We start from the raw sequence: 15,600 nt of genomic DNA on the forward strand, positions 1-15,600 counted from the left end.
CCCGCTCCCCCACCCACGTACTCAGCCACGTAACTGCTTACTCACTCACTCACCCGCTCACCCACTCCCCCACCCACCCACTCAGCCACTTAACTACTCACTCCCTCACCCACACACTCACTCACCTACCCACTCACTCACCAACCCACGGACTCACTCAGAACCAGGGTGAATGGCCAGAACTAGGGGATGGAGGCCAGTTTAAAGAGGTGAGCTTTCAAGACGGGACTTTCATATCTATAACGACTCTGATTGTCTTATTAGCAAGGGCAAAGCGTTGTTCCAAGCGGGACACGCCCGTTATAGCGCGATTTCTGAGCGGACGGCGAATAACTACTTTCTTAAGCTGCGCCAAACGAATCACCTCCGTCACGCGGATAATAATTATCATAACCATAATTATCATAACCATCATCATAACGGACACCCTAACTCAGAGCCACAACTTGCTTTTAACTTTTTTTAACTGTATAGAATATTGTTTTATGTTAATGTGTGTGTGTAACGATGTGAAGATGCGGATTTTGGTGGCAGATTTACGCCAGACCGGACGGCACACATGTTCTAACCAAAAATAAATTAGACTTGACCATCGTTATCATCAATCATCATTATCTTTTCCATAATTATCGTTATCATCATCATTAACCGCACTCCCATCATCATCACCACCAAAGACAAAGATCCCCCGTCTAGCCTCAACAGACTGTAGAGGCAAGTGCTGTTAGCGAGTAGGGCCTATGAAGGCCGGCACGGCACACGAGGGGGTGGGTGTCCAGCACCACGCCCGACCGCCTTCGTCTTCCCAGTGGCGATGTTTATCACATCGCACCAGCTACTCATTTGAGGCTGAGTCGACCTGGGGCGCCGGTGTTCGTGGCGCAGCGTAGCGCTAACCACCGCGCCACCGCTCCCCGTCAGCAGCTCCTGCTGCCGCAAACCGCCGGGCCGAGCCTCGGCCATGACCGCCCTCCGCGGCGTCTTCACGCGCCCCTTCCTCCGCGCCCTCGCGTCGGAGCTCGCGGGCACCGCCCTCTTCCTGCTGCTCTCCCTCGGTTCCCTCGTTGCCTGGGCCGGCTCCGACCGTGCCCCCGGGGTGACCCACACCTCGCTCGCCTTCGGCCTCTCACTCGCCACGGCCGTCCACTGCTTCGGGCACGTGAGCGGGGCGCACCTCAACCCCGCCGTCACGGCCGCGATGCTCGTGGCGCGCAGGACGACGCTCGCCAAAGCTGCTCTCTACGTGGTCGCCCAGTGCCTCGGGGCTACGTTGGGCGCGGGGCTTCTCGTGGCCGTCACTCCCGAGGAGTTCCGCGGGTCACTGGGGGTCACGCGGGTGAGGTCTCGTCGGTGTTGCGCGTGTTCTAAAAGAAGGATTTCTCGACGAATGTAAAATGTTTGTGTGTCACGCTAATTCATTCGCCCCGGCCCACCCTGAATATTCTCGTCGCGGTTGCGTATGAGAATCAGGTCGATATTGTTCTGTTATGGCTAGAGAAATCCGGTGAGCTATGAAGCTCTTTTCTCACAGATGTCCAGTGCGGGTGGGTCATTATTAGATGTGGCGAGAGTAATGGTAACAAAGATCCCCCGTGTAGCCTCCAACAGACTGTAGGGCCAAGCGCTGTTAGCGAGCAGCACCTTTGAAGGCCGGGCACGGTACACGAGGGGGGCCGGTGGCCAGCACCACGCCCGGCCGCCTTTGTCTCCCGAATGGCGATGGTTTTGAACACCGCACCAGGTACTCATTTGAGGCCGAGTCGACCTAGGGTACACCCAGGAGCGGCTCAGACAATCGTCACTGTCGTTGGCGGCCGCGAGCGGGAGTCGAACTCGGGCCGCCGGGTTCGGGGTAAGGACAACACATCGATGTCACACACACACCAACACCACCAACACCACCACCACGTCCTTCCCCCCGCCCAGGTGAGGGAGGGTCTGGGTCTGGGCCGCGCCTTCCTCGTCGAGGCGGCCGTCATTCTGCTGCCCGCCCTCGCCGTCTGCTCCGCGAGCGACGCGCGGCGCCGCGACTCCTCGTCGGGGCCTCTCGCCATCGGCCTCAGCGTCACCGCGGGGCACCTCTTCGCTGTACCCCAGCCCTCCACACACCCCTCCAGCCCCCCACAAACCCCTCCAGCCCCCCCAGTCCCCACCCCCCTCCAGTCTCCCAACCACCCCAAGCCCCCACAGCCCCCGCCCAGCCCAGCCCCACCCTCCACACACCCCAGCCCCCCACAAACCCCTCCAGCCCCCCCACTCCCAAACACCTCCAGCCCCCCCCAGCCACCCACCCCCCACCCCCCTCCAGCCTCCCAACCACCCCAAGCCCCTAGAGCCCCCCAGCCCCCACACCCCCCCAGCCCCCAAAACCCCCCAGCCCCCCCCACCCCCCTCCAGCCCCCCCACCCAAACCCAGCCCCCCCAACTCCCCAAGCCCCCATGCCCCCATAGCCCCCCCAGCCCCCCCCATTCCCCAGCCCCCCCACCACAACCCTCCAAGCCCCCCAAGCCCCCACAGCCCCCCACAGCCCCCCCCCCCATTCCCCAGCCCCCCCACCCCCCACTCCCAGCCCCCCCACCCCGAAAAAAGCTCCAACACGTCAGGCAGCCAGCAACAAACAGCACCAAGTTGATTTACAGCTTGGCCCAAAAGTCAGGACCACGTAGGGATATATATATGATATTATATATATATATGTTTTAACTTATCACGTTGAGGTTATTTTATTTCCTTTAACAAGTGTTCCGACTGACGCCTGTTAAAGTTAATTATATTTTGGTTGTTGCATGAATTCATTATCTTTTAGGACTTTAATTAAGTAGGAAATCGTTTTACGATTGCAGACGTACATTCATCAATAACGTTGTCTCAATTCAGTCAATTTCATTTCCATTTTTAAATGTCATCTGAAAAATGAAGAAGCAAAAATAGATATGAATAATCATGTTTACGTATAAAATATTGACGGAAAGAAAAAGCAATTAACGTGTTTCAAGGCCAGTGTTAAACTCCGGTAAAGATGACTCCTAACTATTTTTTTATTTGACCAGGTGAGGTCCTACTGAGCTATGTAGCTCTTTTTCAGACTCGACTTGGCCACAAATGATAGCTCAACCAAGTGGATTATCGCCACCACGTGGAAATCTGTAGCAGCCAAATCCTCTAAACGCGTGACGATGTTAATTCTAAAATGTGGAGGGGAAAAACCGGAGAACCCGGAGAAAAATCCACGCGACCACGGGGAGAGAGAGAGAGAGAGACACGCAAACTCCAAAAATACAGCAGCAGGCGTCAGGGTCGGGATCGAACCCACGACCTCCTGCACACCAGGCGAGGTAGTTAACATCTCCTAGCCACCGTGATGATGATGAGAGAGAGACACGCAAACTCCAAATATACAGCAACAGGCGTCATGGTCGGGATCGAACCCACGACCTCCTGCATACCAGGCGAGGTAGTTAACATCTTCTAGCCACCGTGGCGTGTGGTGACGTTTCGGGAAATGGACCTCTTGTGATTGACAGGGGTTGCCAACACCTCCCTGCTGACCACCCCTCGTCCTCCCGTGCGTGTGTGCCCCTGACGCCCAGATCCCGTACACGGGCGCCTCCATGAACCCCGCGCGCTCATTGGGACCGGCCCTCGTCATGGGAAGCTTCGATGACCACTGGGTTAGTCCATTCCTCGAATGGGGGTGATTTGACATGGGCGTGTGTCGTGTACGCATCCTTGATAAGTTCTCGCTCACAGCACTTGCCCCTAAAGGCTATACGGGGAATCTTTGTGTTTGTTCTTGACTTAAAGCTTTCGTGACTGCAGGAAATCATATTCTTGGGTCTTTCGGTAAAGTCACGTAGATAGATTCAAATAAAATAACAAAAAACTACGACGTTTCGATCGCGATACAAGCAATCGATTGCTTGTGTTGCGATCAAAACGTCGTAGTTTTATTTGAACCTTTAGACGTGACTTTACTGAAAGACCCAATATTATATTTGTGTTTGTTGTATGTGGGGAGCTCTAGTGTAGGGGTTAGCGCGCTGCGCTACGAACCCAGCGTCCCGAGTTCGATTCTCGCTCACGGCCAACACCAGTGATGATTATCTTAACCGGTCCTGGGCCTCCCCTAGGTAGACTCAGCCTCAAATGAGTACCTGGTGTGGTGTGTAAAAATTGCCACGAGGGAGACAAAGGCGGTCGGGCGAGGTACTGGCCGCCCATGCCCTCGTGTGCCGTGTAGGCCTTCATACGTGCTACTCGCTAACAGCACTTGCCCCAACAGCTGTAAGAAGCGATACGGCGGATCTTTGTCTCGGGCGGCGTAACGCTGTGCAGAATAGAGCTGCCTCCAACCACTCCTCCCCCATCTCTGTCCCTCTCTCTGCTTCGTCTCTTTCTTACCGTTTCTGTCTCTCTGCCCCCCCCCCCTCTATCTCATTCCCCCCCCCTCCCTCAACGTCTGTCTCTCTGCTCCCTTCACCCTCATCTCTGTTTCTCTCTCTAACCCCCCCTCTCAACGTCTCTGTCTCTGCCCCCCCCCTCTCAACGTCTCTGTCTCTCTACTCCCCCTCCCTCATCTCCGTCTCTCTCTGCCTCCCCCCTCTCTCAACGTCTCTGTCTCCCTGCTCCCCCCACCCTCATCTCTGTCTCTCTCTCTCTAACCTCCCCTCCCTCTCAACGTCTCTCTCTCTCTCTGCCTCCCCCCCTCTCTCAACGTTTCTGTCTCTCTGCTCCCCCCACCCTCATCTCCGTCTCTCTCTGCCTCTCCCCTCTCTCAACGTCTCTGTCTCTCTGCTCCCCCCCACCCCACCTCCGTCTCTCTCTATCGGTCTCTCTGACCCAAGGTCTACTGGGTTGGCCCCACGGTGGGCGCCGTGGTGGCGGGAGCCGCCTACCGCTTCCTGCTGTGCCCGGACTCGGAGCGTCCGACTCGTGGCGCTTCGGAGTCGCCCGCCGACTCGGAGTCGCAGGCCCCCCGGGATGACGACGAACTCTCCCGGCCACCCCACGCCGCGTCGCGTTCCGAGCGGGAACCCGAGCGCCTGGTGCTGAGCCCCACTGTGCACGTGATCCAGCTGGAGCTGCCCGGGGAAGATCCCGCGCAGGCGCAGCACCTCCGAGCTCTGACGCGCGGAGTGCGTGAGTGAGTGAGTGGGTAGGTGAGTGGGTAGGTGAGTGCGTGAGTAGGTGGGTGGGTGGGTAGGTGAGTGCGTTAGTAGGTGGGTGGGTAGGAGAGTGTGTGAGTGGGAGGATTGGTGGGTGAGTGAGTGGGTAGGTGAGTGCGTGAGTGAGTGCGTGAGTGCGTGAGTAGGTGGGTGGGTAGGTGAGTGCGTGAGTAGGTGGGTGGGTAAGTGAGTGTGTGAGTGGGAGGATTGGTGGGTGAGTGAGTGGGTAGGTGAGTGCGTGAGTAGGTGAGTGGGTAGATGAGTGTGTGAGTGGGAGGATTGGTGGGTGAGTTGTTGGATGAGCGTGGGTGGGTGAGCGAATGGATGAGCTCCTCCAAGCTGTGACGCACGGGGTGGACTAGTGAGTGGGTGCGAAGAGTGAGTGGGTGAGTGTGGGTGGGTGAGTGGGTGGGTGGATGGGTAGGCGGATGGGTGGGTGAGTGAGTGAGTGGCAGAGTGAGTGGATGGATGAGTAAGTAAACGAGTTAATTAATAGGTGAATGTTAAACACAGGTAAGTGAGTGGATACGAGCCTGAGTAAGGTGCTGAGTGAATATGTGGTTACGTGACGAATGGGTGGACGTGTGGTAAGTGAGTTGATGAGTGTGTAAGTGAGTTGGTATGTGTATAAGCGGTTAGGTGAGTAATTCAGTTAGCAGGTAAGTGAGTGGATTAGGGTCTGAGTGAGCGGGTGATTGAGTGAATATGCGAGTGAGTGCACGCTTGGATAATTGAATGATTTAATGGCGTTATGAGTGAGGGTTAGAGACAATCTTAACATGTGAATCACTATTCCATTTAAATTCTTTCTAAATATATGTAACATATAATATATATTAAAAAAAACACACGTCTCAAAATATATTGTAATGAAAACTGAAAACCATGAATATACTTGTGCTGAATGTGCTGTTTATACTAACGAACCGTATCACGATAATGATGATAAACCAGGTGCAGGTGATGATGATGATGATTATTTAACACTAATGCCTAGTGCTGTATGAAATACAACAGGTGGTTGAGATGTTCAAACACCAAACAGAAGCCTTTTGCAAGGAATCTCGTCACTGCATTAACCATAAACACAGTACTACCTGTGGTGAACATGCAAACAAAACCACATGCTCTGGTAAGATCTGGCATTGTCTGTGAAACGTATTGGTCCACACCAGAGACGGCAGCCTTCTCTAAGGGCCTTGTCTCACCACCAGCGTTAGGCCAGAGAACGCCAAAAGGCGAACAGCACAAAGACAACGCCACTGTCAGGGCATTTATAGCTCGGGGTGAGTAGCTACAACATGAGACCTTTCGTGCTGGTATGAAAACAAAAGAATAGGTTTGACCCTTTCTGGCAATGAAACGGCTGTTAAGATATTCTTGGTTCTTTCGGTAAAGTCACGTTGAAGGGAAACAATAAAATAATAAAATATATATAAAACAATAAAATTCTCACGACGTTTCGACTGCAACACAAGCAGTCAAAATCAGGTGTGAAAACCAACGGTAAGAACATTTGAAAGAAGTGGCGGTTTGTATTTATTTATTTTTTAACGTTAGCACCACGGATAGCGATTTGACAGTTTGTTTAGATGGACGAGTCCATCTATGTTCGGAAAAGAGGGGGGGGGGGAGACGAAAAATTAATGTATGCTGTCTGAAAGCCACCGTAAGCGTGAACAATCAATTAAGACCCGAAATGGTTTATCAAATCCTTCCAATGATTGCTAAACCAGAATCCATCTTCTCGGATGAAATTGTCTCTGTGTTTTGTATATGTGGATAGCCTCATGAACGAATCTCTCATGGTAGCCAGATGGCTTGCAAAGAACCTCTGTCTTGGAGACGTCAATGTCATGTGAGCCTACTGAATTATAACAGTGATCTACCACGGCCGAGGTGTTCAAACACCAAACCTGTTGCAAGGAATCAAGTGTCTGCATTAACCACACATGCACAGTATTTGTGTTGAACATGCAAACAGACACGCCCAGAGTTTAACACGTAGGAGGCTTGCACGACCAATATCATCCATAGAGGTTTTTTGGGGGGTTAGGGGCCGTCCATAAATGACGTCACGCGATTTTGGACAATTTTTGCACCCCCCCCCCCACTTCGTCACACGGCGTCACAAAAAGTGAGACCCTCCCCTCAAATATGACGTCACAAAGCTCTGCCCCCCCCCCCAAAAAAAAAACATGCTTCAAATCGTTTTAAATTATTGTCATTGCAGTGCGTATTTAATGTGGCGCTGCACTCTGTTGTAGGAGAAAACATTTATTAAAAAGTCTATTTAATTTAAGTAGAACGTGTTGTCTATATGTACTTAAAGTTGCTCATTTTGATGTGACGTCACATTTCTCAACCCCCCCCCCCCCTCGTCAACACATCGTCACAAATGTCTGACCCCCCCCCCCTCTAGGTGCGTGACGTCATTTATGGACGGCCCCATTAGATCGCGTAAATATATAAATGTGTCGTTAAAACCCGCCACCACCCGACACAGCCAACTGGCTATCGCCTGATGAAGCTGGTTGTAATTACTGGCGAAACGTCGTACTCAGATTGTTAATGTTGTGGCTTGGCTCTCCAACACACCGGTGTGCTGTACTAGTGACGAATTGGCCAAGTTCTGTTTACGTGACAACCCTTACTAGTTGGCTGTGTCGGGTGGTGGCGGGTTTTCACGACACATTTATACATTTACGCGATCTAACCCAAAACAACCTCTAATATTGATAATATTGGTCGCGAAAGCCTCCTACATGTTAAACTACACCACCTTCTTGCCAGGGTAAAACCCATTCCTGTTCTTTTTCATACTTTGATATTAGCAACAAAATAAAAGGTCCCACGGCCTCGTGTTGTATCGACCTCTCTGTTTAATGATATTTGCCTAATTACAGTACTTAAAAAAGAAATACATGACTGACTACGATGATGTGTATTCTACTGCACGGGCGTGTGCGCTTATTGATGATGACGGCGATTGCGTTATCATTGAAGGATCGAGTGCTGCATTGTTTCAACGTGGTTCTCGCTGATGATCTGCTTCTATCGCCTCCTTCTGGATGCGATAGAGGCGTATTTCGCGCGTGTGCTTTGGCGGCTTGCTCCGTGTTGCCAAGGCATTATTGGACTAGGGGACTCTCAGAAGAGTGCACAACAATAAATGTTCATCACAATACATTCGCCTGGCGTTGCGTATCGGTGCGTTTTGTCGTGGTCACGTGGCGCTGACCCCCACTCCCCCCCACCCAGCCGCCTCAACTCTCCTCCGTGAAAAATTCGAAATTTCTCCTGCACGGCTTCCACGCCGCAGCCTGCGTCTCTCCCTCTCTCTCTCGTTCTCTCTGCCCCTCTGGAACGACCTTTGAAGACCGTTTTGCCCCCAGAAGAGAGAGAGAGAGATGATGGATAGTAGAGAGAGAGAGGGGATGGATAATAGAGAGAGAGATGATGGATAATACAGATAGAGAGAGGGGATGGACGTTTCTGCTGCTGCTACAAATAGTTACCACGTGGCGGCACTGTTGTACCAGCTGACAACCGCCTCGACCCGAAACCTCCCCACTCCCACGTGAGTAAAACAATTGGATTTTCTCCCAGTTAATATCAAAAGCAATACTGGTCGAGGTTTTTTTTTTGGTGGTTATCAATGTATGCACCGATGTATGTTGAACTTCTTTCACACCATACGTAGCGAGCCGTGCTAATCGGAGGTGCGGGCGGGGTGGGGGGGGGTTATCAACAGCGGCCTCGCTTCTTCAGGTGCGCCACGGTGGCGAGATGTTAACTACCTCGCCTGGTGTGCAGGAGGTCGTGGCTTCGATGCCAAACCTGACGCCTGCTGTGCGTTTGAAGTTTGCGTCTCGTCTCTCTCTCTCTCCCCGTGGTCGCGTGGATTTTTCTCCGCGTCCTCCGAGTTTTTGCCTCCACATTTAGAAAATATCCACGCGACAAGCCACTGCGATGAGCTATCATCTGTGGCCAGGTCGCTTCTGAGAAAGAGCTACGTAGCTCAAGTGGGGGGGGGGGGGTGGTCTGTCTTACCTGGTAAAAAAAAGAATACATTCTACAAAACGTTGCATCTTGAGACTTGCCGAGGCTTGAGCTGGGCACCACACGCACACACACACACATGCGAGTGATCATAGCCTGTAGTAGTATTCTTATTAATGCAGTTATTATGCTTCACGGTTCGCGAACTGTGGAAGGGGGAAAAGGTTGGTGTCACGCTAACCCGTAACAAGGCGTGAGATGGATATCGCGCTCCCACTCTTTTGCCCCCTGGCAAAGGAGGTGGAGGGACGACTGATTGTCCCAGGGAATGTATATACACACGCGCGTCTGTGTGTCGGCGTGTGTTGGGGAAGCGGTAGTGTAGTGGTTAGCGCGCTGCGCTACCAGAACCCGGTGAGCCGAGTCCGAATCCCGCTCACGGCCACCAACACCCAGTGACGATTATCTGAAGTCACACTGGGCCTCAACCTAGGTCAACTCAGCCTCAAATGAGTACCTGCTACGATGTGTAAACATCGCCACTGGGGAGACAAAGGCGGTCGGGCGTGATGCTGGCCACCCACCCCTTCGTGTGCCGTGCCGGCCTTCATAGGTGCTACTCGCTAACGGGAATTGCCCCTACAGTCTGTTGCGGATATATGGGCGATATTTGTTTTTGTCTTTGTGTCTGTGTATGAACCGGTCCGGGCCCAATCCCCTAGGTCGACTCAGCCTCGAATGAGTACCTGGTGCCGTGGTGTGTAATCACATCGCAATTGGGGAGTGGCAAGCGGATTGGAAAGAAGTTAATCATACATGCGTACAATTAAATAACATTAATGGGATCATTTTTTGCCAATATCACAATTATGTATTCTTGACGGAGAGGCTAACGTCTATTCCTTTTCATCATCATCATCATCAATAAATAAATGGAAATTATATAGGAGGTAATTCCAAATTCGTATACAGGCGACCATCGATTATCCAGCGGATTCTGGGGGAGGGGGTGCAGGATAATCACTACCATGCTTTAAAATATACTTTTTATTTGCAGATTCTTACGTAGCATTATGCTTTTAGATGTGTATATGTTTTTTGTGTTTTATATTTGTGTACCGTATGAAATTTGCTATGAATAGACATACAAACAGACGAAAATAAATATCCTGCTGTCGAAAAAGTTACAGTATTTACTGTATACCGTACTCACCACTCAAATTTCGAAGATTCTGCATCATGGAGTGATGATGCAGGTAGCACGGCAGCGCTCTTGTTTCAACACAACCATGCGTTTGACGGTCGCCGGACTGGTGTATGCAGCCTTTGGAGCGATTTTTGCCGTATCGGCGGATAATGTCGCAAGCGGTCAGATAATGATCCATTATAATCCATTATTGTAGTAGATCGCGCAGACAGAGGCGGACTGGGAGCGAGAGCGGAGTTACGTAACTTTACGTAAGGGGACGTCCATAAATGACGTCACGCGATTTTGGACAATTTTTGACCCCCCCCCGCCCCTTCGTCACACGGTGTCACAAAAAGTCAGACGTCCCCTCCTCAAATGTGACGTCACAAAGCTCTGCTCCCCCCCCCAAAAAAAATAAAACATGCTTCAAATGTCTTTAAACTATTGTCATTGTAGTGCGTATTTAATGTGGCGCTGCACTCTGATGTTGTAGGAGAAAACATTTATTTAAAAGTCAATTGAATTAAGTAGAACGTGTTGTCTATATTTATTTAAAGTTGCGCATATTGATGTGACGTCACATTTCTCAAACCCCCCGCTCGTCAACACATCGTCACAAATGTCTGACCCCCCCCCCCGCCAGGTGCGTGACGTCATTTATTAACGGCCCCTAACTCAAATTTTTATTTAAAGTTTTCGTGACTGCAGTGATTCACATTCTTGGTTCTTTCGGTAAAGTCACGTTGAAGGGAAACAATAAAATAATAAAAAATATATAAAACAATAAAATTCTCACGACGTTGGTTTTCACACCTGATGATGACTGTTTGTGTTGCAGTCGAAACGTCGCGAGAATTGTATTGTTTTATATGTATTTTATTATTTTATTGTTTCCCTTCAACGTGGCCCCTAACTCCTTAAGCGGCCTCGCCATTCCGCGTCTCGCGGCTTCTCATCTCGAACGCGATGCCTCTCGCTCAACGCTGTTTTCGCTCAACCCGGCACCGTCCAGTAACGCATCTAGCCACAGCAGCAACTACGACAAACCACCGCGTTACACGAGGGAGTCACTCGCACAGTGGCATCGTCGCGAATACATCAACGCCGCCGAGGGAGGTGTTTTAAAGAAGGCGAAGAAAAAAAACCCCGTGAACATGAAGGGCTTCTGGGGGTGTAACATTAAGTCGTGCCAACAGGAGTTTGCGATTCAAACTCGAAGCTGTTGCACGTGGGCCAAAGCCCATGGCCACTTAAGTCGTGCCAACAGGAGTTTGCGATTCAAACTCGAAGCTGTTGCACGTGGGCCAAAGCCCAGGGCCAATTGAGGTCGACTTTAAGGTTGGAAACCTCCCTCTCTCTCTCTCTTTCTGTCCAAAGTTGTTTACACTATCGCGTATATAAATGATGTTTTTCTCTTCTATGCTGTTGCCGCCACGTGTGTCTGGATTTACGAAATTGCTCGCAAGGAACACGAGCCGAGAAGGCCCCGAGGCTTCTTTCCTCCGATTTCAAAGCTCGCTCCGCGCTGTTCTGCTTCTGGGCTTCATGTTCCTTTTTTTTTCGTTTTCGTTCTTTGGGGGTTGGGGGTGGTGGGGTGAAGCTTGACCGAATATCCGAATGCCATCATTTCGTTACCGTGTCGCACGCACACACACACACACGCACTCAGAAGGCGAGGTTGTGTGTCCTTAAATATAATTTTCCGTAAAAAAAATGTTCGATGCTAAAAACGGCACAACCTCTGATCAGCCCGTAGTAACCTTTGGGTGATTTTTTTCATTTGGTTGGTGTCAGTGTTGTTGTATTGTGTGTGTGTGAGCGCGCGTGCGTTGTGAGTGTGTGTGTGTTATGGGCGAGGAGCGGTGGCGCAGTGGTTGGCACGCTGCACTGCGATATGAACCCAGCTGCGACCATAATTCCATTCTCGTTCGCGATCAATATCAGTGACGATTATCGGAACCGGTTCCTGGGCTTCTCCTAGGTCGACTCAGCCTTAAATAAGTGCCTGGTGCAGTGTTGTGTAAATATCAACACTGGGGAGACAAAGGCGGTCGGGCGTGACGCTGGTCATCCACCCATCCCCTTCGTATTCCGTGTCGGCCTTCATAGGTACTGCTCGCAAACAGTACTTGCCCAAAACAATTTGTTAAGGCAACACAGTGAGTCTTTGTGTTTGTCATGGTACATCGCAGGATCGTGATGGTGATATGTTTGGCTTTCATCCAGCATTGAAATGACCACGGCTGCTGGTAATTTTTTTCTTAGATTTGTAATTTTGTTAAATCGCCCCATCTTGGCTGTCATCCAACGAGCGCGCCACCCGTAATTCTTTCTCGGCCGTCTCTCTGTTGTTTTAATTTCAGGCTGTGAAATGAACAGAGACGAACGCGGCCACGTGACCGGGCGAATTGTGGGTATCTAGCAGCTGATTTGCTGGGGAAAGGGAACAGACGCCCTTCAGATATAAAATACATAACTGTATATACTGGTAATTTTCGACACTCTTTTTCAATTCACACTTACTCTCTTCTTCTATACGTGATGGGATGTTAATTTGTGTCTCTCTCTCTCCTCTCTTTATTTCTTCTTATCTCTCACCCCCCACCCCCATCTCTCCTTCTATCTCTCACCACTTTCTCTCTTCTCGCCCTCCTATCTCTCGCCTTCACCACCCCCCTCTCTCTCCTTCTCCCTCCTCTCTCCTACCCCCCCCCCCCTCTCTCTCTCCTCCTTCCATCTCCTTCACAATATCTCTCCTCTCTCCCTCTCTTTATTCCACTCGAGAAACGACTTCATGCACAGTTTGGCAGCACGGATCGAACCGTGCGCGAGAGCGCAACGTCGTCTCATCCAACCGTCACGTATCCGCCCCCTGACCAATTCACAAGAGTTCCGTCTTTCTCCCTGCGCAGTTCATCAGCCGTACGCGGCACTCCGGTAGAAAGCGCAAAGACTTCAGAAACAAAACACACACAAAACAAAAACAACGACTTTGGACCGGTTTCCGCCCATCGTACTTGGACCAACTTTGGCTAAACCGTTCTCACACCCGAATCAACCGGTTACGAAAATCAAGGCCCACCCCCCCCCCCCCCCCCTTAATCAATCACGCAGCGAGACGGGACAGCCAAAGGGCGGAGTAACACATGTTATTTATTTAAATGAATTCATTATCAAGACGGCATTGCATTCATGTAAACACATCGGTCGGAGCGGGTGCTATCGATTCTGATCCTGCCCCTTTAATGTAATTACACAGGCTAAAAACACCCGCCACGCTGCTTACCGCCATTCACCGCCACTGTGTGATTGCTGGCCGACTTAATTGCCTTTGCCATATGCATTGTCAATGTTCCGGTCGCAGAGGCGTAATTAGGCTCGATTACGCACGGCCATTTCCCTCCTGTGAGATCTACATGCTGCTAATTTTTGGAGTTTGCGTGTCTCTCTCTCTCTCTCTCATCATCATCACGGTGGCTTGGAGATGTTAACTACCTCGCCTGCTATACAGGAGGTCGCGGGTTCAATCCTGACCCTGACGTCTGCTGTTTATTTGGAGTTTGCGTATCTCTCTCTCATCATCATTATCACGGTGGCTAGGAGATGTTAACTACCTCGCCTGGTATACAGGAAATTGCGGCTTCGATCCTGACCCTGACGCCTGCTGTATATTTGGAGTATGTGTGTCTCTCGCTCTCATCATCATTAGGGTGGCTAGGAGATGTTAACTACCTCGCCTGGTATACAGGAGGTCGTGGGTTCGATCCCGACTCTGACGCCTGCTGCTGCTGTATATTTGGAGTTTGCGTGTCTCTCTCTCATCATCATCAGGGTGGCTAGCAGATGTTAACTACCTCGCCTGGTATACAGGAGGTCGTGAGTTCGATTCTGACCCTAACGCCTGCTGCTGTAGATTTGGAGTTTGCGTGTCCCCTCTCCCGGTTATCGTGTGGATATTTCTCCGGGTCGTCCGGTTTTTCCTTCCACAATTAGAACCATCGTCTTGCATGCGTAGCAGTGGTTCTTAACCTGGTGGTGCGAGATGCCCTTTCTGAGAACCAATAGGGTGCTGGCTGCAGTGAAGCTGAAGAAGAACTGATTTAGTGTACTTGGCTGCTGCTATAAATTTCCGCTTGATAAGCCACTTCGTGAAGCTAACATTTGTGGCCAGATCGCTTCGGAAAAAGAGCGATGTCGCTCAGTGGGCTTTACCTGGTAAAGTAGAAATAGTTTCGTTTAGCCATTAACAGTTTTGGGGTCAGTGGTGTAATGAAGGTCGGCACGGCACACACGAGGGGGTGGGTAGCCAGCACCACGCCCGACCGCTTTTGTCTCCCCAGTGGCGATGTTTACACACCACACCAGGCTACTCATTTGAGGTTGAGTCGACCTGGGGGAGGCCCAGGACCGGTTCAGATAATCGTCACTGGTGTTAGTGGCCGTGAGCGGGAATTGGATGTTGGATCTCCGGGTTCGGAGCGCCGTGCGCTAACCGCTGCGCCGCCGCTCCCCACACACAATCGGTCGCCATCCGCTGGCTTAAGACTCACAGGGTACGATGGCAGTACAGCAAGTGGGTTCATGTCCACCTGCATAGGGGGTTGAGTGTTACCAGGGTTTTTTGTTGTTGTTTTTGCTTATCCAGGTGCTCCGGTTACCAGTCCCAACACTCATTCACGGAGTTTTCCAAACATCCATCCCAATACGTGGTAAATAATCCCCTTTTGCACGTGTGAGTTTCTCCTGGAACCGAGTCCATGATCCCAGCGGTGCCGGCCATTACGAACCTGACACGGCCAGTATGAATCCTCCGAGAAAGACAGATCCATAGACGCATGTCTGGCATCTTGAAACCATAACTTTCGAGGGTACTGACTCAGTGTTTCTTGCATGACCATTATGTGAACCCCTCTGAGACAGAGAGAGTGAAAGAGAGAGAAGGATCGGAACACACACACACACAGAACCAGAGCTTGAACCCAGCATGTCCCAGTGGTGGTGTCTCAATATCTCTGACACATGCCATTATTAACCTCCCGTGGGAAAGTTAGACACGAGGACCCAGGGTTGGAACATTGTAAGCAGCACATTAACGGTGGCAACTTTTTGACACGGCCATTATGAACACCCGGAATGGGCCATAGTGGGACGCTCCGAGAGAGACATTGACAAAGACAAAGATCCCCCGTATAGCCTTAACAGCCTGTCGGGGCAAGTGCTGTTCACGAGTAGCACCTTTGAAG

At 51.0% G+C, this 15,600-nt stretch overlaps 1 protein-coding gene across 1 annotated transcript; it reads left to right on the top strand.

Annotated features, from left to right (window-relative positions):
* The first annotated feature begins 483 nt into the window (after positions 1 to 483).
* On the top strand, positions 484 to 5,177 carry LOC116952119 (aquaporin AQPAn.G-like). The gene is made up of 5 exons (XM_076074017.1): positions 484 to 1,389; positions 1,532 to 1,544; positions 1,648 to 2,088; positions 3,592 to 3,672; positions 4,846 to 5,177. Exons 1-5 carry the CDS (start codon positions 962 to 964, stop codon positions 5,146 to 5,148), a joined length of 1,266 nt encoding a protein of 421 aa, XP_075930132.1. The 5' UTR covers positions 484 to 961; the 3' UTR covers positions 5,149 to 5,177.
* Positions 5,178 to 15,600: the final 10,423 nt, after the last annotated feature.

Source organism: Petromyzon marinus, chromosome 45, assembly GCF_048934315.1.
Source record: "Petromyzon marinus isolate PM22_M1 ecotype Great Lakes invasive population chromosome 45, UKy_Petmar_22M1.pri1.0, whole genome shotgun sequence".
Taxonomy (NCBI): domain Eukaryota; kingdom Metazoa; phylum Chordata; class Hyperoartia; order Petromyzontiformes; family Petromyzontidae; genus Petromyzon; species Petromyzon marinus.

Coding starts and splice junctions, on each gene's coding strand:
- LOC116952119 (XM_076074017.1), top strand. CDS start 962: ATGACCGCCCTCCGCGGCGTCTTCACGCGCCCCTTCCTCCGCGCCCTC. Junction 2,089..3,591: donor CCGCGGGGCACCTCTTCGCT/GTACCCCAGCCC, acceptor CCTGACGCCCAG/ATCCCGTACACGGGCGCCTC. Junction 3,673..4,845: donor GAAGCTTCGATGACCACTGG/GTTAGTCCATTC, acceptor CTCTGACCCAAG/GTCTACTGGGTTGGCCCCAC.